Source organism: Scophthalmus maximus, chromosome 9 (genome assembly GCF_022379125.1).
Source record: "Scophthalmus maximus strain ysfricsl-2021 chromosome 9, ASM2237912v1, whole genome shotgun sequence".
Classification (NCBI taxonomy): Eukaryota; Metazoa; Chordata; class Actinopteri; order Pleuronectiformes; family Scophthalmidae; genus Scophthalmus; species Scophthalmus maximus.
The window spans coordinates 2,723,277-2,742,972 of NC_061523.1; the positions used below are offsets into that span (position 1 = coordinate 2,723,277).

At 40.5% G+C, this 19,696-nt stretch overlaps 1 protein-coding gene and 1 long non-coding RNA gene across 16 annotated transcripts in view; one reads left to right on the forward strand and one right to left on the reverse strand.

Annotated features, from left to right (window-relative positions):
* rnf103 (ring finger protein 103) overlaps nt 1-12,369 on the reverse strand; it is a 45,211-nt gene extending 32,842 nt beyond the window's left edge. For 8 of the 14 annotated variants that reach the window (XR_004795929.2, XR_004795927.2, XR_004795928.2 and 5 more), the window contains exons 1-2: nt 11,753-12,369; nt 410-558 (exon numbers count right to left, since the gene is read on the reverse strand). Coding sequence is in view for 9 of the 14 variants with exons in the window: in XM_035649457.2 (XP_035505350.1) it covers nt 410-558; nt 11,753-11,975 (372 nt within the window). In the remaining 5 variants the exon portion in view is untranslated. Of the gene's footprint in view, nt 1-409; nt 575-2,293; nt 2,457-2,915; nt 5,433-11,752 lie in introns of those variants that run through there. The other 6 variants (XM_035649448.2, XM_035649454.2, XM_035649450.2 and 3 more) reach the window with 5 other exon arrangements.
* Nucleotides 12,370-14,338: 1,969 nt separating this feature from the next.
* Nucleotides 14,339-18,777, forward strand: LOC118319892. 2 transcript variants are annotated; one of them, XR_004796151.2, is made up of 3 exons: nt 14,339-14,351; nt 14,463-14,509; nt 14,641-18,777. It is a non-coding gene; the product is annotated as an uncharacterized LOC118319892 (long non-coding RNA). The 2 variants fall into 2 exon arrangements; XR_004796150.2 differs by lacking the exon at nt 14,339-14,351 and having other exon boundaries at nt 14,449-14,509.
* Nucleotides 18,778-19,696: the final 919 nt, after the last annotated feature.

Below are 19,696 nucleotides of genomic sequence, written 5' to 3' on the forward strand. Positions count from 1 at the left end.
TTTTGGTACTGAAAAAAAAAAAAAAAAAAATCTTCTTAAGGATATCAAAACTTCAAATAAAACACCACAAAGGTGTACAATATGGGACCTTTAAGTGCCTAGAGATAATGTATGTTATGATTTGGGACTATAAAAATAAAATTGTATTGGATGAATAAAGGTGGATGGTAGAGGTAGTCAGGCTTCCAGCAGCATTGAAAAGGGGTGTTCGATTGATTTAGTTGTTCCTTTCCAAAGCCTGGGACAAATTTTAACAGAACAATAATAAAAAGGACAGAGACAATGTCCTTCTTGTGAGGAACAAGATTAACAATGAAATATTTTTGAGTGATTAAAGAAATTAGATTTCCTGATGTTTACAGTCATTTTCACTTCATCATGCACCCATACTGTCAAAAATGACTTTTACCTGAACCAGCCAGATCCCATCTTTAGTGTCTTCCACAAATTCATAGAAGTGCATCTCTCCACTGAAATGTGTGGTGCTGGAGTCTCCTGGCTCCGTCTGCTCCTTCTCTTTCTTGATGGCCGAGTACAGCTCCCCTTGTGTTAACTCTCCTGTAGGGGACAAGTACTAAATATTTATTGACCCAAAAAGTAAAAATAATAAAAATAATTTTTTAAACCAAAGCTAATACAGATATGTTTTCTTTAATGCTAATTAAAACATATGCCATTCAAACGGCATATACACAATTTGTTCAGCTTTTCATTTGATCGCATGGAAAACTGTAGGTAGGTTGTCCATTTAGAAATTGAATCTTTAAATGACTTGAACTTAATATTAACAGACAATGGCAAAAATACTTTCACAAATACTTATATACCCTATAGGTTCTGCAGTCTCTCAAAATCCTATGGGAAACACTGGTTAATCACAATCAACTACTATTTCTCATTGTCTGTCATTTGTCTTTTACAGAGAGGAAGACAGCATGAGAGCAGTCTCATGTAATCAAGATATATTTTTGATGTAGTTCTGCTGTTGATGATTAAAATCTATTTAAAAAAAGTCAGGCATCCAACTCTTGATTTTACCATAATATCCTACATTATTGTGAGGCAAAGGACACACCAAAACTTCTTTACACTTATTTATTAGATCAAGACACACACACACACACATTTATTCGCTTATTCCCCTTGTCTCCAGAACGTGCGTACACCATACGCATTGATCAGAGTTTGGATGTGGGAAGCGTCATACGCACATTTCCAGCCCCCGTTTGGTGGGTACGCTACGGTTATAAATGAGACCCGAGAACTCTGATGCAAGACTGTTGTCCACATCCCACAGGTCTTCTCAGATCACACACATAACATTTTAGCTGTTTATCAGAAGTAATCTCCATGAGGGCTGCAAGATATCAGGAAAACTTGCAATATGAGATAATGTTGTTCACTATTGCAATGACGATATGACTCGCGATATAAACATATAAACTGCTTATGTTTGCGCTGCTAACAGACTCCAAACAGTGAATAGCCTATACACACTGCTTTAAAAAATGAGAGCATTATTTCACTTCTAACAAAAAGGTTTTAGTGGAAAAACTGCACTTCAGCTACAAATTTGACGGTGAAGAGATATCACCAACATTTACTTGATCAATTTAACAAGACATCATAGAGGAAACCAAAGTCAACACAAACTCCTAGTACTGTCTTGAAATAAATAGGAATAATTTTACTTAATTTCCCTGCTCCTCTTCAAATATTTTCTTCTACTCTGAACAAAACATCCCTTACTGCCTGGACTGTATGGGAGAGATTTAAGTACAGGGCATTATATTCTACCAAAATGGGAAAATAAAAGTTGAAAAATTACAAAAACAATTATCTACCTTTATGCCAACTTCTTGGCCAAGAAAAACTACCATTTGGAACAATTTAACAATGTTGTAATGTAAATTCAAGAGAAGTAAAGTTAGTGTTGGGGAATAAAAAACCTTTTGTTTAAACCAAGGTCACTTTGACCCACACTGTAGGAACAGTAATGCAATGTAGTGTGTGTGTGTGTGTATGTGTGTGTGTGCACGCTTTCTTATGGCAAATTCTTGGCTAGAAAAAACGAGAAGTTTACTTTGTTAAGTTTTAAACATGAGCGTTGACAGGTTACGTTTGCACTAAAAAGCCTCTAGGTGAGCTACTTGCAGGCATACATAGATACATAGAATCGAGGTACTGCCAAGTGAGAACCAGATGCCTGGATTTTCTGTCTGCAGAGAGAATGTCAGATAAGGCACGCTGCTGCTCCAGGACCTTCTCTATCATCTTTTGCCTGGAGCCCCACCTGGTAGGGCATTCTGTGATGAGTGAGTGCTCTGGGAGGCTGTGTTCCTTTTGTGCTTCTTTTAGTGCCACCTTCTGTTTGTAGCTATGGGAGAAATGTCCAACCAACTCTTTGAAAAGCCCAGCAGCTCTAGCAATACGGTCATCATCTTTAATAGCATTTTCTGGGTAAAGAGGGGAAGACAAGACACCAAACACCCATTTATTATTTGAAACCTACCAGAATACACAATTACTGCATAAAAATACCTGAGTTATAAAACTATAACAATTACAAACTAGCAGTTTAATTTGTGTATGCATACGTGTTCAAAATCAATAACATGCTATAAGTCTCAGTTGCAAATTTTTCTTCTGTCTCACTATGCTCTGTATGCTACTCATGTGAGAATTTGCCACTGTTGCCTCTAGTCTTCGTTATCCTGTCCTAATCCCCCATCTCCAGTCTCCTCTCCTTTCCTCCATTCTCACTTATCCTGTCCTGTACTCCACTCTTCCATCTTCTGTCTAGTCCCAAAAATAATTTGGCCTATTCAAAGTCACAAAACTATAAGACTACAATACAGACTAACGTTACAGTGACAAGCACATCAATTCTATTCACCAGTAATTTAAACACTTACCGATAGCGAGATGCATCCTGTGGCCGAATCCGTGGCGATACACACTTACGGCTCTTCATTTAATTTCCAGCTGGCAAACACATCACGCCGTACATGAGCTATATTTTCACTGGTGTGCAATTCTGGGATTGGGTTTTAAGTTTGATGTCTTCAGTGAGAAAATGCACTGTGAGGGTCAAATAAGGCTCTGTCGTTCTCAACTTGACTCAGCTCTGCTTTCACAGTCTTCCGACACGTGTCGAACATTTTTGGAATAATTCACTTGGGTGAAGTAATTCCGTGATGGAATGTAGAAATCTAGCTAGTTTTTTTTAACTCCTCGTACAGTTATTTGTGGTTGTGTTGCAGGTGGCTATGAAGATACGTCGTGTTCCCCCTGGTAGTTGCCACAAGTGTTCGGCATGACTTGCAGAATACTTGCCTTTGTATCACGTCATCTCTTCTGTATTCAAAATACTCCCGAATAACAGACAAGCTGTTCTTTTAAAACACGAGTTGTCCTTCATCATCCATGTTTCCCTCAGTGTTCGTCTCTCCCCTTTCCGCCATTACGGTGCTCTAGCTTGACCTTGGTCACAACGTCACTTCTACATCCGGGAAACTAGGGCATTCACCTCTGTTAGATCAGTTGTGACTGACAAGAACCAATAAGAAGACGAATGTTGGTGACAGTTTCTAAATCCCTGCAATTTTTGCCCAACCCTACAAAGCTCCCCCAAAGTTTGCAAACTAAAACTGGGCCAGCAGAGGTTCCAAAGTTCTCAATTTTTGGGGTGTAAACACCCTGGAGTTGTGTGGAACGAGAGCTCTAAACGTAGCAACCTTGATGGGTTTTAAAAATATAGTAATATGGATGTAGCCTTAGGTCCTCTGACCTGGAGCCTATACTACGAAGCAAGTTCAACATACCCAGGATAGGGGTAGGTGATCATACAATCTTATACAGTAAATAATCTTACTTTGGTATATGATCTGCTTTTCGGAGGAATTATACAGATCCCAGGGAAGTTTAAAAAAGCGCTCTGGTGAACACGGATGATGACTTATACAAGACAGTCTTGTTACAGAAAACTGCGTGTGATTTTCATTACTTAAGTAATAGTATTATTCCACCCTTATAAAGCACTGATGCTTAATAGCTTAATAAACAAACAAGAATAAACTGTATTTCTCTTCACGAGAATCCCTCAGCGAACCAATAAAGAGAAATACGCACTGGGAATTGTTACCTTGTTCCCTGCATTGAAAGATCCCCTCTCCAGGAAGGGATATGTAAGTCTTACTTTGATTACATAGCTAATTTTGAATTGTACTTTGAATTGTATCAATAAATCCCTTTATACAATTTTAAATGTATTTATACAGAAACATACTTTTTTTGGATAACTTTGGCTATGTTGATGCATAAGTCATGAATTTCTTTTTTAGTCTTTAACCTCCCTAGGCCTCTGGCTCAGGGTCCTGCTCGAAAATGACATTTCCAACATGAATATAGTCAATCTCTGCAACTACAAGGTCTATATGAATAATATAGGTATCATAATAAAGGTAACACTTGTGAGATGCCTGTAGAGGTGAAAGGACCATATATGTTACTGGGTCATAATAAATGAAGATTGAACACAGCATAAATTACATATTTAATTTCCGCCTGACAAAAATTTAAATTTTTAGAGTGAATAACACCTTCTGAATTATGCTACTGTAGCCCAAAACCTCTTGAAATTGTAGCATAACATCTGAACATTATCTGTGCCAAGTGTCATGCTAATATAGTGAAGCACTGCAAAGTTAGAGAGATTTTAGTAGAGCTATGTTTAGGCACTCAACTCGACTCGTTGCAAGCCATGACGTGTCCATAGGAGTGTTTTGAAATTGTTGGGGTGTGTTATTTATTAGTTTTGAGGGAAAGAGCGGCTGTACAGTCTGCTTCAACTCTGTGTACTACAGTTAACACTCCGTCTCTGCTTTGTAAGTATTGGCAAGCTAATGAAAGGTAATGAGGTAATGGGCGAATTTGCCAAAATGTTGAACTATCACTTTAAGATGCAATCAAAATCTGCACTACAGTCTTATGCAATAAAAAATCCTTTTCTAAAAAAAAATTTTTTAATACACAGCATTAGCAGTTTTATTTTTCTCCCTCATTTTTCTAATATCTTGGTGGTAAAATCCTTTCAAATTTATGTTTTATGTTTTTCACTAACTTTTGTCTGTCTTTGGTCAGGAACATTTCTATGACAGCCAAAGCGGCACTGGATTTCTGGCATGGCGGCTCAAAACCGCTCAGAGGAACACAAAACTTCCATCCAAGGAAACAAAAATGCAGACAGCAGGAGGTGGTGGTCCAGGACAAAAGAGGGAGCTTCCTCAGATTGGTGGTCAGTTGGATGAGGAGCCTTAGCTGATGACCGATACGTACTGCCGATTTTCTTGAGCCGATATTTGGAGCTGATACTACTTTTGCTCCCTCAATTTAATAGTTAAATAGAATTAAATTCAGCGGCTTGTCTCGTCTGATCTGAGGTCTTAGTCAAAGTGGGGTTATGGCCAAGGCCGTGGCTCGCCTCCCTGGGTAGAGGGAGACGAGGCTCACGTCGCTCTGGAGCATCTCGGAAGTTCCCACTGCACCGGGACTCGTCCGCCCTTGAACGGGATCCCCTGCGCATAGCCTGCGGCGCGGTCAGTGCGGAGACTAAAAAAGTCCACGGCAGCCACCCCCGAGTGTGCGGGGCCCGACGGGGGGCGCCGCCAGTCCCAGCCTGCCGAAGCAGAGAAGGGAAAGGCGGGGAACAGAAGGAGGGTACGGGGGGGAGAAGAGCCAGCTGACGAGCAGAGAGAGCGCGTGGACGTGGAGGATGCGTAAAACAGCAACCACGAGCCTCGCGCCCATCCGTCGGCGGCGGCCCCCCGAGATTAAAAAGTCAATTTCCACAGGGCAAATGGTTTGGAGAAAAAGGTGAAAGACACAAACCCACCGGGCGCTCCGTCCACCGCTACCCACAACTAAGCCGGCCGGAGCCAGCGAGAAGAAGGAGGAGGAGGAGGAGGAGGAGGAGCGGCGGGCCGGGAAACATTGAATCCCCCTCCCGCTCTCCGGAGGAGAAGGGAGAGTTGGGTACCCGGCAGGCGTGCAGCGCGGCAGCCTAGGGCAGAGGCACCGCGACGGCGCTGGGAAAATGGCTCCGGAGAGAGCGGGGCCGGGCCCGATAGGCGACCAGATCTGCCCTCCCCAAAAAAAATAACGGCGAACGTAGCAGCCGCGCATTGGCCGATGCAAGTAAAAAACGCAAACATCGGCCGATATATCGGTCGAACACTACTTTATACATGTGCTTAATGAGGAGTTTGTGTTATCTAAAGTGGGACTGTATGATGTAATTCTCCATAGTTTTGAAATGAAAGAAACATGATATTCAAATTATACTATACACAAGTGTTTTTCTCTTTCTACAGAGTGGGACAGTGACATGGCATCTCTCTTGTTACTCCTTTTTTTCAGTCTGTTGGTGGAGCTGGACTGGGACAGCAGTCGGCCACTGAACACTCCTCTGCCTGGTGAAGGTGTTGTGCAGTGGGTGGTTGGCGTTGTCCAGTATGGACAGCAGTTTGTCCAGTGTCCTTTTTTCTGCCACTGTCACCAGAGTCCAGCTCTGTGCCCACCACTGAACCAGCTCTCCTCACCAGTCTGTCCAGTCGACCAGTGTTGTGCACGAGCACCATTGGTATAGGACGACTTCGGCCTACATGTTATCTCAGAAGCCTGACCACATGGTCTTCTGAAGAAAGGGAACGCCAAGACCCCTGGACCCCCGCGGTGACCCCGCATCTCCCACCTGAGGGCGTGGTTTGGACATAGCCCAACTCGCATCCCTCATTGGCAGAGACCCGCACGGCACCGCGAGGGGTCACGCGACGTCACAGACGCTATAAAACATTGCGATGCCCACCGATCATCGCTCTCCAGGAAAGAAACCCACTTTGATCAGGTGGGTTCCTCTGACCTACAAAGGAGGCAACCACTTCTAAATCTAGACTTCATCCACCGCGACGATCACTCTAGAACCCAGAAGAAGTGACCGTGCACGCAGCTGAACCAGGCCCCAGGATTCCCGACTTCGCCGGACGAATCGGAATCCGCTTATTTGGAAACGCACACCGTGCTGGTACCGAGACAAGAGCCGCCGAGACGGAACACTCTGTCTATGGATTCCTGCAGAAGGAAAGATCTGAACCCACAGTCTTTCAACCGAGTCGACCGCCGGTCCGATCCGAACCCCGGAGGACCGCGCACCCCGCGGGGGTATGTATAGGTGTCATATTTGTAGGTCCATGCACAATGCACCCAGTGCATTAATTCTGTACGTCAAGTTTTTTCATGGGTTATATCCAGGAAAGCAATTTGTTGTTATTTGTGCCCAAGAAGGATGTTCCTTGCAGTTTAACAGTTATGCGGGTTTTAGAAAGCACTTAAATGGCTCTCATAGTTCTGTTAACACAAGTAATGATGATTTACAAACACTACATCAGTCAGATTTAGATGAACAGAGCTTACAAGAAGATGCATTTGGCATGGTTCCAGATACGACTAATCAACCATCAACATCCCAAATGCCAAAAGATAAGACAAAAGATACGTGTGCTTCAATCATAGCAAAGTTACAAGGCAGTGGTGTCGCTAAAAATGTTGTCTTATCAGTTAATGAGTATCAGGGTATCAATGATGCTCATGCAAATCTCAAAGAACAAGTGTTAAGTGCAGTGCCTGCTGATAATCCCAGTAGAAGTGCAGTGGAAGAAGTTTTTAACAATACTTTCAAAGTATTTTAGTGAAAAATGGGGTGTTGTTGAACCACTTGAAATTCATTTAGGAGTGAGATATGACTCAAAGAGAAACAAAATATCTCGGGTATATGAACAGGTTCCGGCAAATGACACTTCATTTACATACCACTTTTAAAAACGTTGGAGTTCATTTTCAAGAATAAAGTAGTTTGTGGTCAAATTAATAAATCTGCCAATGTCGTTAGCTTATATCAGGATTTCTGTGATGGAAAGTACTATCAAAATCAGCCATTATATTCAAAATCTAAAAATTCATTACAAAACATCAAACCCACTAGGATCAAAAAAAGGCATTCATAAGCTTTGGTGTTTATATTTCACACTCCGCAATTTACCACCACGTCTAAACTCATCCCTGATGAATATCTATCTTATTTATTTGTTTCATTCCCAAGATGCAAAAAAGTATGGAATTGACCAAATTCTTACTCCATTTATAGAAGATGTAAAGATACTAGAACATAGTGGAATGAAAGTGTCATTTGCTGATCAACCTATCTATAGCACTATAGCACAAGTAACAGGTGACACCTTAGGTTTGAACTCAATTCTGGGTTATGTGGAATCAGTGCCAACCATTACTGTAGAATGTATCTTAGTGATAAAGCCTCCGCTCAAACAGTCTTTAGTGAAAGTGATCCATTTGTGATGTTACGGACCAGATCAACCAATGAGGAGCATTATAGTCATCTTGTTGAGAATCCAAGAGAAAATTCTTGTTTTGGAATCAAACGCAACAGTATTCTCAATTCCTTGTCATACTTCAATGTATCAGATAACTCTGTGTTTGATATTATGCATGATATCTTTGAAGGTGTAGGACAATATGAGATTAAGTTATTGTTTGAATATTTGAAGCAAAACTTCATTTCTTATGAAAACATACTCCAACGTGTATATACATTCAACTATGGATTCATGGATAAAAAAAAAAAATCGACCAACAGGCATAAACATATTTTGTACCAGCAGTGGTATTGGGCTTAATGCCAGTCAAACATTGTGCCTTATTTGGAACCTCCTACTTATCTTTGGAGATATTGTAACAGAAGGTGACAGACTGGGTTTCACTTTCTGCTAAAGGTATTGAGTCTGGACCTGTGTCATCTAAAATACTGACTGATGTTGAACATGGTGATGTGATTGCAGATTATTTTCAGATTGATATTTCAAGTGAAATAAGTGTTACAACTTGGGTTAAACAAAATGGCATTGAGTTTCACTCTGGTCTTGTTGTTTGTACAGTTTTTGTCAATGAGATGCCAGTGCTAAATAAGATTCTTTGCATCTGTCTTAAAGGTGACATTTATTTTGTATTATCTGAAATGGAGACTGAATTTGTAGAACATTTCCATGCCTTTCATGTTGTTGACATGGCGCATAATGTTTCAGTTGTCAGACCTGATGACTTGAGATACTTCAAACCCTTTGATATCCAAATGTCTTACGGTGCAGATTCTAACGTTTATGTTGTGCCATACAGTTGCATTATTTAAGTCATCAGTCATCTTCCTTGTTAATGGAAAATAAATATTTTTGACATTCATTTTTGGAGTGATTATTTCATGTACATTTTAACTGTTAATACCAGTGGTCCATATATGCTGTATCAGCAGCACAGTAAATACTAGTTAAGTATACATTTTACATCAGTGTTACGGGTCATAACATAACTGGTCAATAACATCATTTAATCGTGTTCATTAAAATTAACTGGTGTTAATATTTTACACTTGGTTTGTGAAGTAACACTGCTGTAGTGCCAATTAATTAAAATTAATCTAAATTGGTGTCACAGTTTTACACTATTAGAGTTTGAAGTAACACTATTGTAGTGTTACTTAATGTAAACTTATCCATATTGGTGTCAAAATGTTACACTATTCGAGTTTGAAGTAACACTATTGTAGTGTTAATTAATGTAATCTTATCCACATTGGTGTCAAAATGTTACACTAAGAGTTTGAAGTAACACTGCTGTAGTGCCAATTATTTAAAATTCATCTACATTGGTGTCAAAATGTTACACTATAAGAGTTTGAAGTAACACTATTGTAGTGTTAATTAATCTAAATTTATCCATATTGGTGTCAATTTTTTACACTATTAGAGTGTTAAAAGTAACAATGTTGTTGTGTTAATTAATTTAAATGTATCCATTTGGGTGTTAATATTTTACACGATCAGAGTTTGTTAAGTAACACTGTGATAGTCTTAATAATCTCAACATTATCAAAAGTGTTAATTTAATTCTGAACCAGTGGTTCCAATATAAACACTGGGTCAGTGTTAATTTTAACTCTGAGGTAGTTAAATTAGCGATTTCAAATTTGCAGTGTAGAATAAGAGAGTAAAACACTGTTAGTGATTCTGCAGGAAATCAAATATATTGAATTCAAATAAAGATCTAATATTAATGAGTCTATGATTATCCAGGATGGTCAATGTTAGGTTAAGTTAATCCAGATAACCAGTGTTGGAAATGGTGGGGTACACAGTATCGGAACTTCTGCGATTTTCTCTTTGGAGTACCATTACTTTTTCTTGCTCACTGGGACTTTCCGCAAGCCGCCGATACTCGTTTAGGCTATCTTCATGTTAGATTCTCTGGTCAATTCACTATGGCCCTAAAAAATCTACATTACCCAGACAGCCCAAATTTAAAGTTCGGTGAAGCTCGAGATCATATTTTCTCCAGTGAAACACAGAATCGTGAATCAGAGGATCAGTTGATGCCATTGACAGTGATGAGCTGTTTATTCAAAATGGATCAAAACTGAATGTAATATGTCCAAATTCAACACTGCACTTTATTGGACCTTAAACAACACATGCCAAGATGAACGGTTCTTGAGATATGACTTACAGACAGACCGATTTCTTGACTTATTAGCAAGATTTGTAAGTTGATGTGACCGGCAGGGGAGAGCACCCTCTCTGCTGTCCTTATATATAAAATATATGTGTCTGAAAATGTATCTTAATTTCTTTGAAGAAGACAAAACATATGTATGATAGTGGAAATTAAATGATATTCATAAAACAGACAGAATTATGGTCTTTAAAACATGACGGGGAAAAAAAAAAATCATCCGACACGTCACACGTAACATCCTCAGGAAATAATCTGTTTTTTACAAATCGCTACTTTTAGTCAAAATACCTGTAGGTATCAAGTTAACTATTCATGGTCATTGTACAGTTAATTGTTCTTTGCTTTTATAGTTTTTATGCAAATAATTATATATTTTTTAAAGAAGCTACTTTCCCTTTTTTGTAATAGTATGTGGGGGTGGGGGTCGTCAGTGTCCATCCATCCGTACAATACATAGTGACGTCAATGTAAACAGGATTTAAATGTACAAAATCTTTCAGGGGAGTATGCCCCCAAACCCTACAGGATCTGATGTCTACCCCCCATTGTATCTCAAAATCCCTCAGGAAATCACTGATGGACTGTCAGCTAAGATAAAATAAGATTTCTTTCACGTTGCCACTAATAGTTCCTGGTATCTTTTATTCACTGTAGAAATTCATAATGTAATACTAAATCATTTACTCATGCCAGCAGAAATACAGGCCACATGTGAGTAAAGGAAGTACTGGAACTTATTTTTTTCCACTTCAAGCCCTGCAGATAAAGAAAACATATCCTGGGTATGTTGAACTCGCTTCGTAGTACAGGCTCTAGGCCTCAGGACTTACTGGTCGTTCCTTGTGCTCATTGAAAAAAACAAAAGGTTATTGTGCCTTTGAGGTTATGGTGCTGACCTGTGGAATGCTCTCCTATTGGCTTACGTTCTGGGGCAATCTATTGACACCTTTCAAAGACAGCAAAAGGCCCATTGATTCTAACAGGCCATATGCAGTTCTCAGCAGGCAGGGACACTATCTTGCTTGTCACTCAAGCTCTGACAGCGATCTGCCCAAAAGCAAATTGATCGGAATTTGAGCATGGGCTGTAGGAGGTAATTGGGGGCACTGAATATTACCTGATTTCTCCACCAGCTCGCTGACCTCCTTCTCAGCAAGTCCTGGGTACCCAAGCCCCCGACACTCCAGGATGGTCTTCAGCCTCTCATAGCTCAGAGTAACTGGATTGACCAGCTGATTTGCGAAGACGCCAGTCTCGTACCAGACCACAGCCTCAAATATCCTTGCGAGCAAGAAGAGCACCATGAAGTACAGCAGCAAGAAGAACAGCTTAAGCCACATGTTACAGCTAGACCGAGGTGGACTGGGCTGCACTGATGTCTCTAAGTCCGTCAGACCGTCATGGTGCTGGGGACGTTCCTTGACCTCCTACCTCCAGTTTACGGTCATGTATCCTGCTGACGGTGACAGGTAGCCACTTAGCTTAGCATCGCTGGTAGGCTTGCTGATGTATCAGCCGCAACGAACAGGCCTCTTGTAGTATGAGTGTTGGCAGCACGCGACGCAGTTTCCCGACGACGGTGAGCGGTAGGTAAGCACCCAAGGTCTTCTTCTTATCGTCTTAAATTCCGAGGATTAATGAACTGACCTGCTCCAACAAGCCGCTGTACACAGAAGTGCTGACGTCATACCCGACTTCTTCTTCTTCTTCTTCTTCTTCTTCATCATCATCATCTTCATCTGCTTCATCTGTTTTTATTTTGGCGGTTGGCAAACAACAAATTGGGGCATTACCGCCACCAGCTGGTATGGAGTGTGACTCAGTATCGCTATTATTTTCTATATACACTAAGACTAACCAAACAAAACAAACAACATTTATAATTTAAAAAATAAAAAATAATCAAAAAAAAACATTAAAAAACTGATATCATCTCAACATGTTTTTGTCTAAGATCCTGAAATATGACTTGATAACAGTGTTCATCTGTAGAATATCTACAAGATTAAGTGTAGTTTTTTCTTTCCGAGGTTTTTGCCTTCTTTCTTGCTCATATTTTTGACAGTGCAGCATAAAATGCTCTATTGTTTCTTCTTGGCTACAATAGTCACATTTACCTCTATTATGTTTCCCTATTTTGAATAATGTACTGTTTAGTCCAGTGTGTCCAAACCTAAGTCTTGATATTATTGTCTCTTGTCTCCTGTTCCTTCCTGCACACCTCATTTCTCCCACTTTCCTTTGAACTCTGTAAAACCGTCGTCCTTTCTTGTCTTTCTCCCATTACTTTTGCCACTTTCCCATCAATTTCTGTTTAATAATACTCTTGGTTTCTGTTTTGCTTAGGTTCACTGCTAAGTCAATGCAACCATTCTTTGTTGCCTCTTTTGCAACCCCATCCACCATTTCATTTCCCTTCATACCAACATGAGCTGGTACCCATAAAAAGATTACTGTAAGTCCCATCATTTGAATTCTGTATAATGTTTGTTGTATTTCTATCAAAATGTCTGGTCTGCTGTTGGAATGATTGTCCTTTAAATTGGCTAATGAACTTGAGTCTGAACATAACTTTGGTAACCATCAATATATGCCTGTATGATATGTGAATGACTAATAAACTCCCTCTTCCTTTTCTAATAGTATTAGATCAACTGTGGCTTCTGGAAGTATCCACGTTGGTATTGCCGGCAATGGTACAGTTGGACAAAAGTTGAATTTAGCTACTTTAAGTTCTGTTGCTTTCTGTGTCCAAACCTTTTTGTTTCCCTCCTCGTCGTTTCCCAACATAAATCTGAATTTCTTGTGCTGGGGGATCCTGATTATGGCCCTGTAAATTAACCAAGTAATTTAGTGAAAGCTATACTTTTTGCATATCTAGTGGCATTTCTCCCATTTCCATTTGAAATGCCACTGTTGGTGTTGTTTTAAATGCACCTGTGCACAATCTCAAAGCCTGATACTTATTAGTATCTAACTTTTTGAGAGATGGGTTTGCTGCTGATCCATACACCACACAACCATAATCCAGTATTGATCTAATTAACCCATTGTATTTTGCTTTCAAAGCTGGGTCTGTCCCCCATTCGTTTCCAACTTAACACCTCATTACATTTATTACTTTCTTGCATTTGCCTGACTATTTTCTGAATATGAACAGCCCAGGTAAGCTTTTCATCCAACCACAACCCCAGAAACTGAAATTGCTTTACTCTCTCCAATTCTTGATTATATAATTTTAGTTTCATCAACCTTTGATACCTAATTTACACACTCTGATTAATAATCTTTCTCCCCACATCATATCCTGTGCCTTCTCAATATCCAAAAATACAGCAACTACATTTTCTCTGTTTACTTGTGCTTTTCTAATTTAATGTTCTAAACATAATGTCACAGTCAGCCACCGTCATGCCCAGTAGGTTCCCACGTCACCTCCCCTCTGTCCCGCACGAGCAATCAGCTACACCCACCTCATCACCTCACCTGGCCCCGCAGCTGCAGCTCATCACCAATCAGGTCTGTATTTAACCTCCTCTCACTCAGTTACTCACCGCCAGATTGTTCTTTGTACTCCATGTCAGACTTTCCAGCATTTACCCACGGACGGATCTCCCGGTTTCGACTCAGGTTCTGCCCCCGACTTCCCCGTATCGTCTCAGCCCTGGTTACGACCCTGCCTTTGTCCCTGGTTTCCCCGTTTCGCCTGAATCCCGGTAAAGACCTCTGCCTGCTGTCCCCGACCTTCCCGTCTCGCCACGATCCCGGAAAAGACGTCTTCCTTCTGCCCCTGACTCTGAGCCTTGCTTGTGTTCTCCACAATAAAGTTGATTACCGACTGAGCTACGTGTGTCTCGCGCTTGGGTCTAAACTGGTTCGTTACACATAAAGCTGGATCCATTGTATTTCTTCCTCTCCTGAATCCACTCTGGTATTTGGATATATATCCTTTATTTTCTATATAATGTTAACCTTTCATTTAACATTCTCTCCATTATTTTGCAGATGTTGGACGTTAAGACAATCGGTCTGTAATATCCTGGATTTGTGCAATCTTTCCCTGGTTTGCGTATTGGAACTACAACAGCCTCCTTCCAGCTTTGTGGTAATTTTCCACTTTCCCAGACCTTGTTATATAGTACCAATAAAATATCCTTGGATGATTCACTGATACGATTTATCATAACATAACATATCTGATCTTTTCCTGGTGCGAACATCTTACTTTCTTAACAGAGCGGTTTAGTTCAGTCTTTGTAAATTGCTTGTTTAGTATTATCATTTATTTTCTGCTACTGTAGGTCCCCTTCCCCTTTTCCCTTCTTCACTAATATTATCTGAACTGTGAATTTTAACAAAATTCTTTGCCAGCATCTCTGCTTTCTCCTCATCTTTCACTGCTGTTATTTCACTATCATTTAATACTGGGCACCCAAACTCTCTTTTAATCCCATTCATTCTGTTTATCATTCCCCAATTTTTTTTCCAATTTCTGTCTCCCTTCCCACAGAGTTACAAAATTTCCTCCAAGTCCTTCTTTGCTATTTTATGGTTCTCCTTACATTAGCTTGCAACTTCTTATACTCAATAACATTCTGAAAACTGTGAGTCCTTTTTATTGCTTTAGTACATGCTTTTGTCCACCATGGTCCAATCTTCCTTTTGTGCTTATGGGGTGCTGTTTGTCAAGTGGAGCACACTGAAAGAAACAGTAACATTTCGTCACATATAGCATTAAACAACGTATTAAAAAAGTGGTGTGAATTTTCACTTTTGTCACTTTTGACCAGATTTACAGCAGTATTTGTTAACTTGTGAAATTTACTTTTCTTGTAAAAATGTTACCTCAATGTAAAATCTAAAGTTAATGTTAAATCCAAATCCAAATCTTACTTTGAAATGCTGAATGTGAAATCTAAATGTTAAAACAAAATATAAATGTTAAATATAAATGTAAAATGTTGAATCTAAATGTTAAATGTTAAATCTAAATATTTAACCAACAAATTCACACTGCCTGTCAGCGGAAGTACCAAAATAAAAGCTTGATGAAGCGCTCCAGCGCAATCCGCGATTTTTCTTTGGCAGTCACGACTGTGTGACTCCATGTCTGCCAGTAACTGCACCTCATCCTGCTCTACTGTTGCCCACCAACATGGCCAGTGATTTAGCTGAAATCATTGGAAAGGCCGCTTTGGCAGCAATTCAGAACTTCTCTGGTGGGTCTGTGGTGGTCGCTATCACTGTAGCTGCAGAACTATGCACTGAGAGGAGACATTTAAATACACGGCAACAATATGATATGCTAACGAGGCAGGTGTATAATAATTATATTGGCTGGATATGACCAGCTGATGAACGGCTGATCGCTTAAATGATGCTCTGGGAAATGAAAGGGACGAAAATGAGTGTGCATGCATGATGAGGAGGAAAGGCAAGATAAATGAGAAACAGACTATGATAGGGAGCAAATGAAGCTTGCATAAGAATAGTCTTCCTGATAGAATTTATGCTAGATAGATTGGATAGGACAAATATTTCCCCTGCCTCTCCATCACTATATTCTTAAAGAACATATTTTATTCTTTGCTGATTAGGGTGGTATTATGCTGATACAACATTTCCAATGAACTTAATAAACAGCTTGATATGTTCAATGTAGAGTGGCCTCAACAGTATTTGAATCCTTGGTTTTAGAGCACTAGAATTGCCTTGATTGTATTCTCTAAATATCCATCTATCCATTATCACACTCACATCAACAACGTTCAAAAATGTTCAATTTAGAGTTATTCTCTAAATATCCATTGTTAAAATAATTACCACTTTCCACCATCAACTGGGTTACAGCCCAAAATCCCTTTCCATCTAAGTTCCTAAAGACAGGGTTTTCCAGATCAATCATATCAAAAAAGACAATTAACTGTGGAAATGTGTTTTTCATATTTTTAAAACATGTTTTATCAACCACAGGTTGATTTATATATTTTCCCAGAACATTCATTTATTTTTTGCACAAACAGAAAGCATAAAAAAGGTCGAAAGGGTGCATTTCATTAACACATGTACATTGCTTATAAGGATGTAGGGCGTTAAGGGCTGCTCATATTTTCCTGTTTGAGTACATGTCTCTTTGTCCAGGGAGTGGGAAGTCCATATAGATGTCCACGTCAAGGGCAAGGCAGATAGGCATCACTGAGTAGTGCACAAGGGGTCAATATCATGCTTCCACACACATTGGCCTAAGCCAAGCTCAAAGGGATAAGGTAATTGTGCCATAAGCAGCAGATCTTTACACAGCCATCTACACATATGCCATCCACAATTCAACATTCACATCAGTGTGAGAAAGAAAGGCAGGTTATGGAGGATATGCTCAAGTAGGGACGTAGCATGAATCTAAATTATTCTAAATTCCCTGCTGTATTAAAATGTAGGAACCATTTCCTCCAGGAGTGAACAAATGTATCAATACAAAGTTTTGAAAAAACGGTCAACCTTTTCAGTCTGTAAATTTCCTTCAAAATTCCCATCCATTCTAATTTTGTAGTGGTTTCCTTGACCATCCACCTCCAAAGTATGGCTTTTTACAGGTGGCGAGCAGTATTTGGAGAAGATACCTCCTGGTTTTCCTCTGTTATATTTTTGAGGTGATGAAAAACCTGATAGTGCTGTTTTGCAAATATCAAGCCATTCCTCCTCTGTGACAATTTTATTGGCTTGTTTCTCCCATTTCGATTTGACATACATCTCGCAGTGACTCTCAGCCAATGGTAGATATTAATAAATTCTCACAACCAATTTTCTATGGAGATTGGAGAGAGATGCTCATGATCGGAGTTCCCCCAGCACTCTAGGCCTATAGAAGCATAACTACGAGATGGTTTAATGAACACCTCAGCATCTTAAACTATAAAGTTTCTCAAGAGGAAGATTTTAAGTTCAACCTTTAATGTAGAGAGCTGGCTCCAGACGAGAGAAGCCTGGTGGCTGAAGGCTCTGCCTCCCATTCTACTCTTACAGGTGTGTGGGGTTGATTGCTAGTGCTTACAATGTGAAATTTGAAAAATGTGAATGCTTGTAACCTTTGGTGGAGCTTTTTGTGTTGTGTGTGAAATGTTCCATGTCGTGTGCTCACTTACTGTCACTATAGAAGCTAGGCATGTTGATGAATGTTCATTATTTGTTAGCCTGTTGCTTTTTAAGGCGTCATGTAAATACAAGATGCTGTTGTGTTAATTTTTGGGAAACCGTGGCAGGTACGTGGTCATTGTTTTGTGTTATAAAAGCAATTTCTTATGTAACGAGGGTGAGTCAAACTCACGACCTCCGGCATGAGATGTCCCAGTCTGCCCTCTCCTCATCTCATCCACTTCACCTCCCAGTCCACCGGCCCCCCTCCTTCTCCTCACCTGTCTTCCTGCCACTCCCTCCTCATCAGCCCAACTCTCTTCACCTGTTGCACTCAGCTGGCTCTGATCACCAATCAACCCGGTATTTAGACTCTCCTCACCATTCACTCTGTGCCAGATTGTTCTCAGCACTCATGCAAGACTCGCCAGCGATTACCAGACTGCCTACACGCATTCGACCCTGCCTGCTTCTGACCATCCCGTCCTGTTGCCTTCCCGGATATCACCTCAGCCTTCTGTCACCGACCAAGACCTTAATCCCGTCCCTCCTGGTTCCGTCTGCCTCTCTCCTGGGCTGTGTGGTGTATCCCTGCAACGGCTCCTCGACTCCCTGCCTGGCTTAGACTCTCCTTTTGCCTGTCCCTTGCTGGTTCGTTGGCATAGTGTGTTGGATCTCCTGGTTACCGGACCTTCCGCTTCCCTGACTACGTCTCTTGCCTGCCCCTCTTCGGAACCCCTCGCTCAATCCTGAGCCTCTGCGTGAGTACGGTGAAACCATTCATGAACTGTACTCAATGTTGTTCCTGTTCGACTTGGCTGAGTCGCTTCCCCGACCCTCCCCAAAGACTCTGAAGGCTTGCGGCTCGCAGCCGTCAGCGAACTGTTTCCTGTGTAGCGACTCTGTCTCTGGGGGAGGACACACCCACATTTTTTGTGCTTCCCACGGCCATGTTTGGGGACATTTCTCCTGGAGAAGGATCGTGTAGTGTTGTAACCCCCCCCCCCCCCCCCCCCCCAATATACAGTATACGAAACTTGTTTACTCAAAAACAATGAAAGCAATTAATTAAAATTATTGAAAAATATGATTTTGTCATGAAAATATAAAGTTTGTGGAATTTACAACCTGACAAGATAGTGGACAAGCTGTGGTGGATGAGCAGTAAGCTTTGCAAAGTTTGTCACATACATCGTAATGGAAAGTTGGAAAAATAAGGTGTTGCACAAGATGTTTAGATGGCTCTAGACATTTTTTTGCCCTTGGCTAAATTCTGACTGGGTGCAATGATGGCAAAAACAGTGACAAAATGTCCGACTACCTGTTGAGATTAGAATGTGCCTCCAATGAACTTTTAGGTGCGTTTGGACATGATAAATGTGTGTGCCACATTTCATCCATGTAAGTGAAACCTGAATGAGGGGCTTAATTTTGCCACACCCATACTAAAGCTTAAATTTATGCATATTACATCCCATTTCTGTCAAGTGTGCAAATTTTGGGGACTGTACATGCACGTTTAGGCAGTCCAAATCGAGGGCAAAGCACAAAGAGAATAATAATAATTAAACATTGTTGTCATGTAGGGCTGAATGATTAATCATTTTCTAATCGAACAGCGATTTGAAACAATGCAAATGGAAAAAGGCTTAGAGTCACATTGGTTATAATGCAGCGCATCTGACCACGGTGACAGTCATGCCAACCAATCAGAAATGCCGTGCTGCACATACTAGTCATTCTGACCAATCAGAAGTTGCCTATGGCGACTGCGTATATACGCCCACCAACAAAACACGAGTGAAACCAAAGAATAACATTGCATTAGCTGAGTGGCCTCATGGCAACATTTGACAATTTAGTCCTGAAGAAAAGCCGCAATTCAGTGATACGTGAGTGTTTCGGGCTTGAGCCGACAGATGTGCAACAA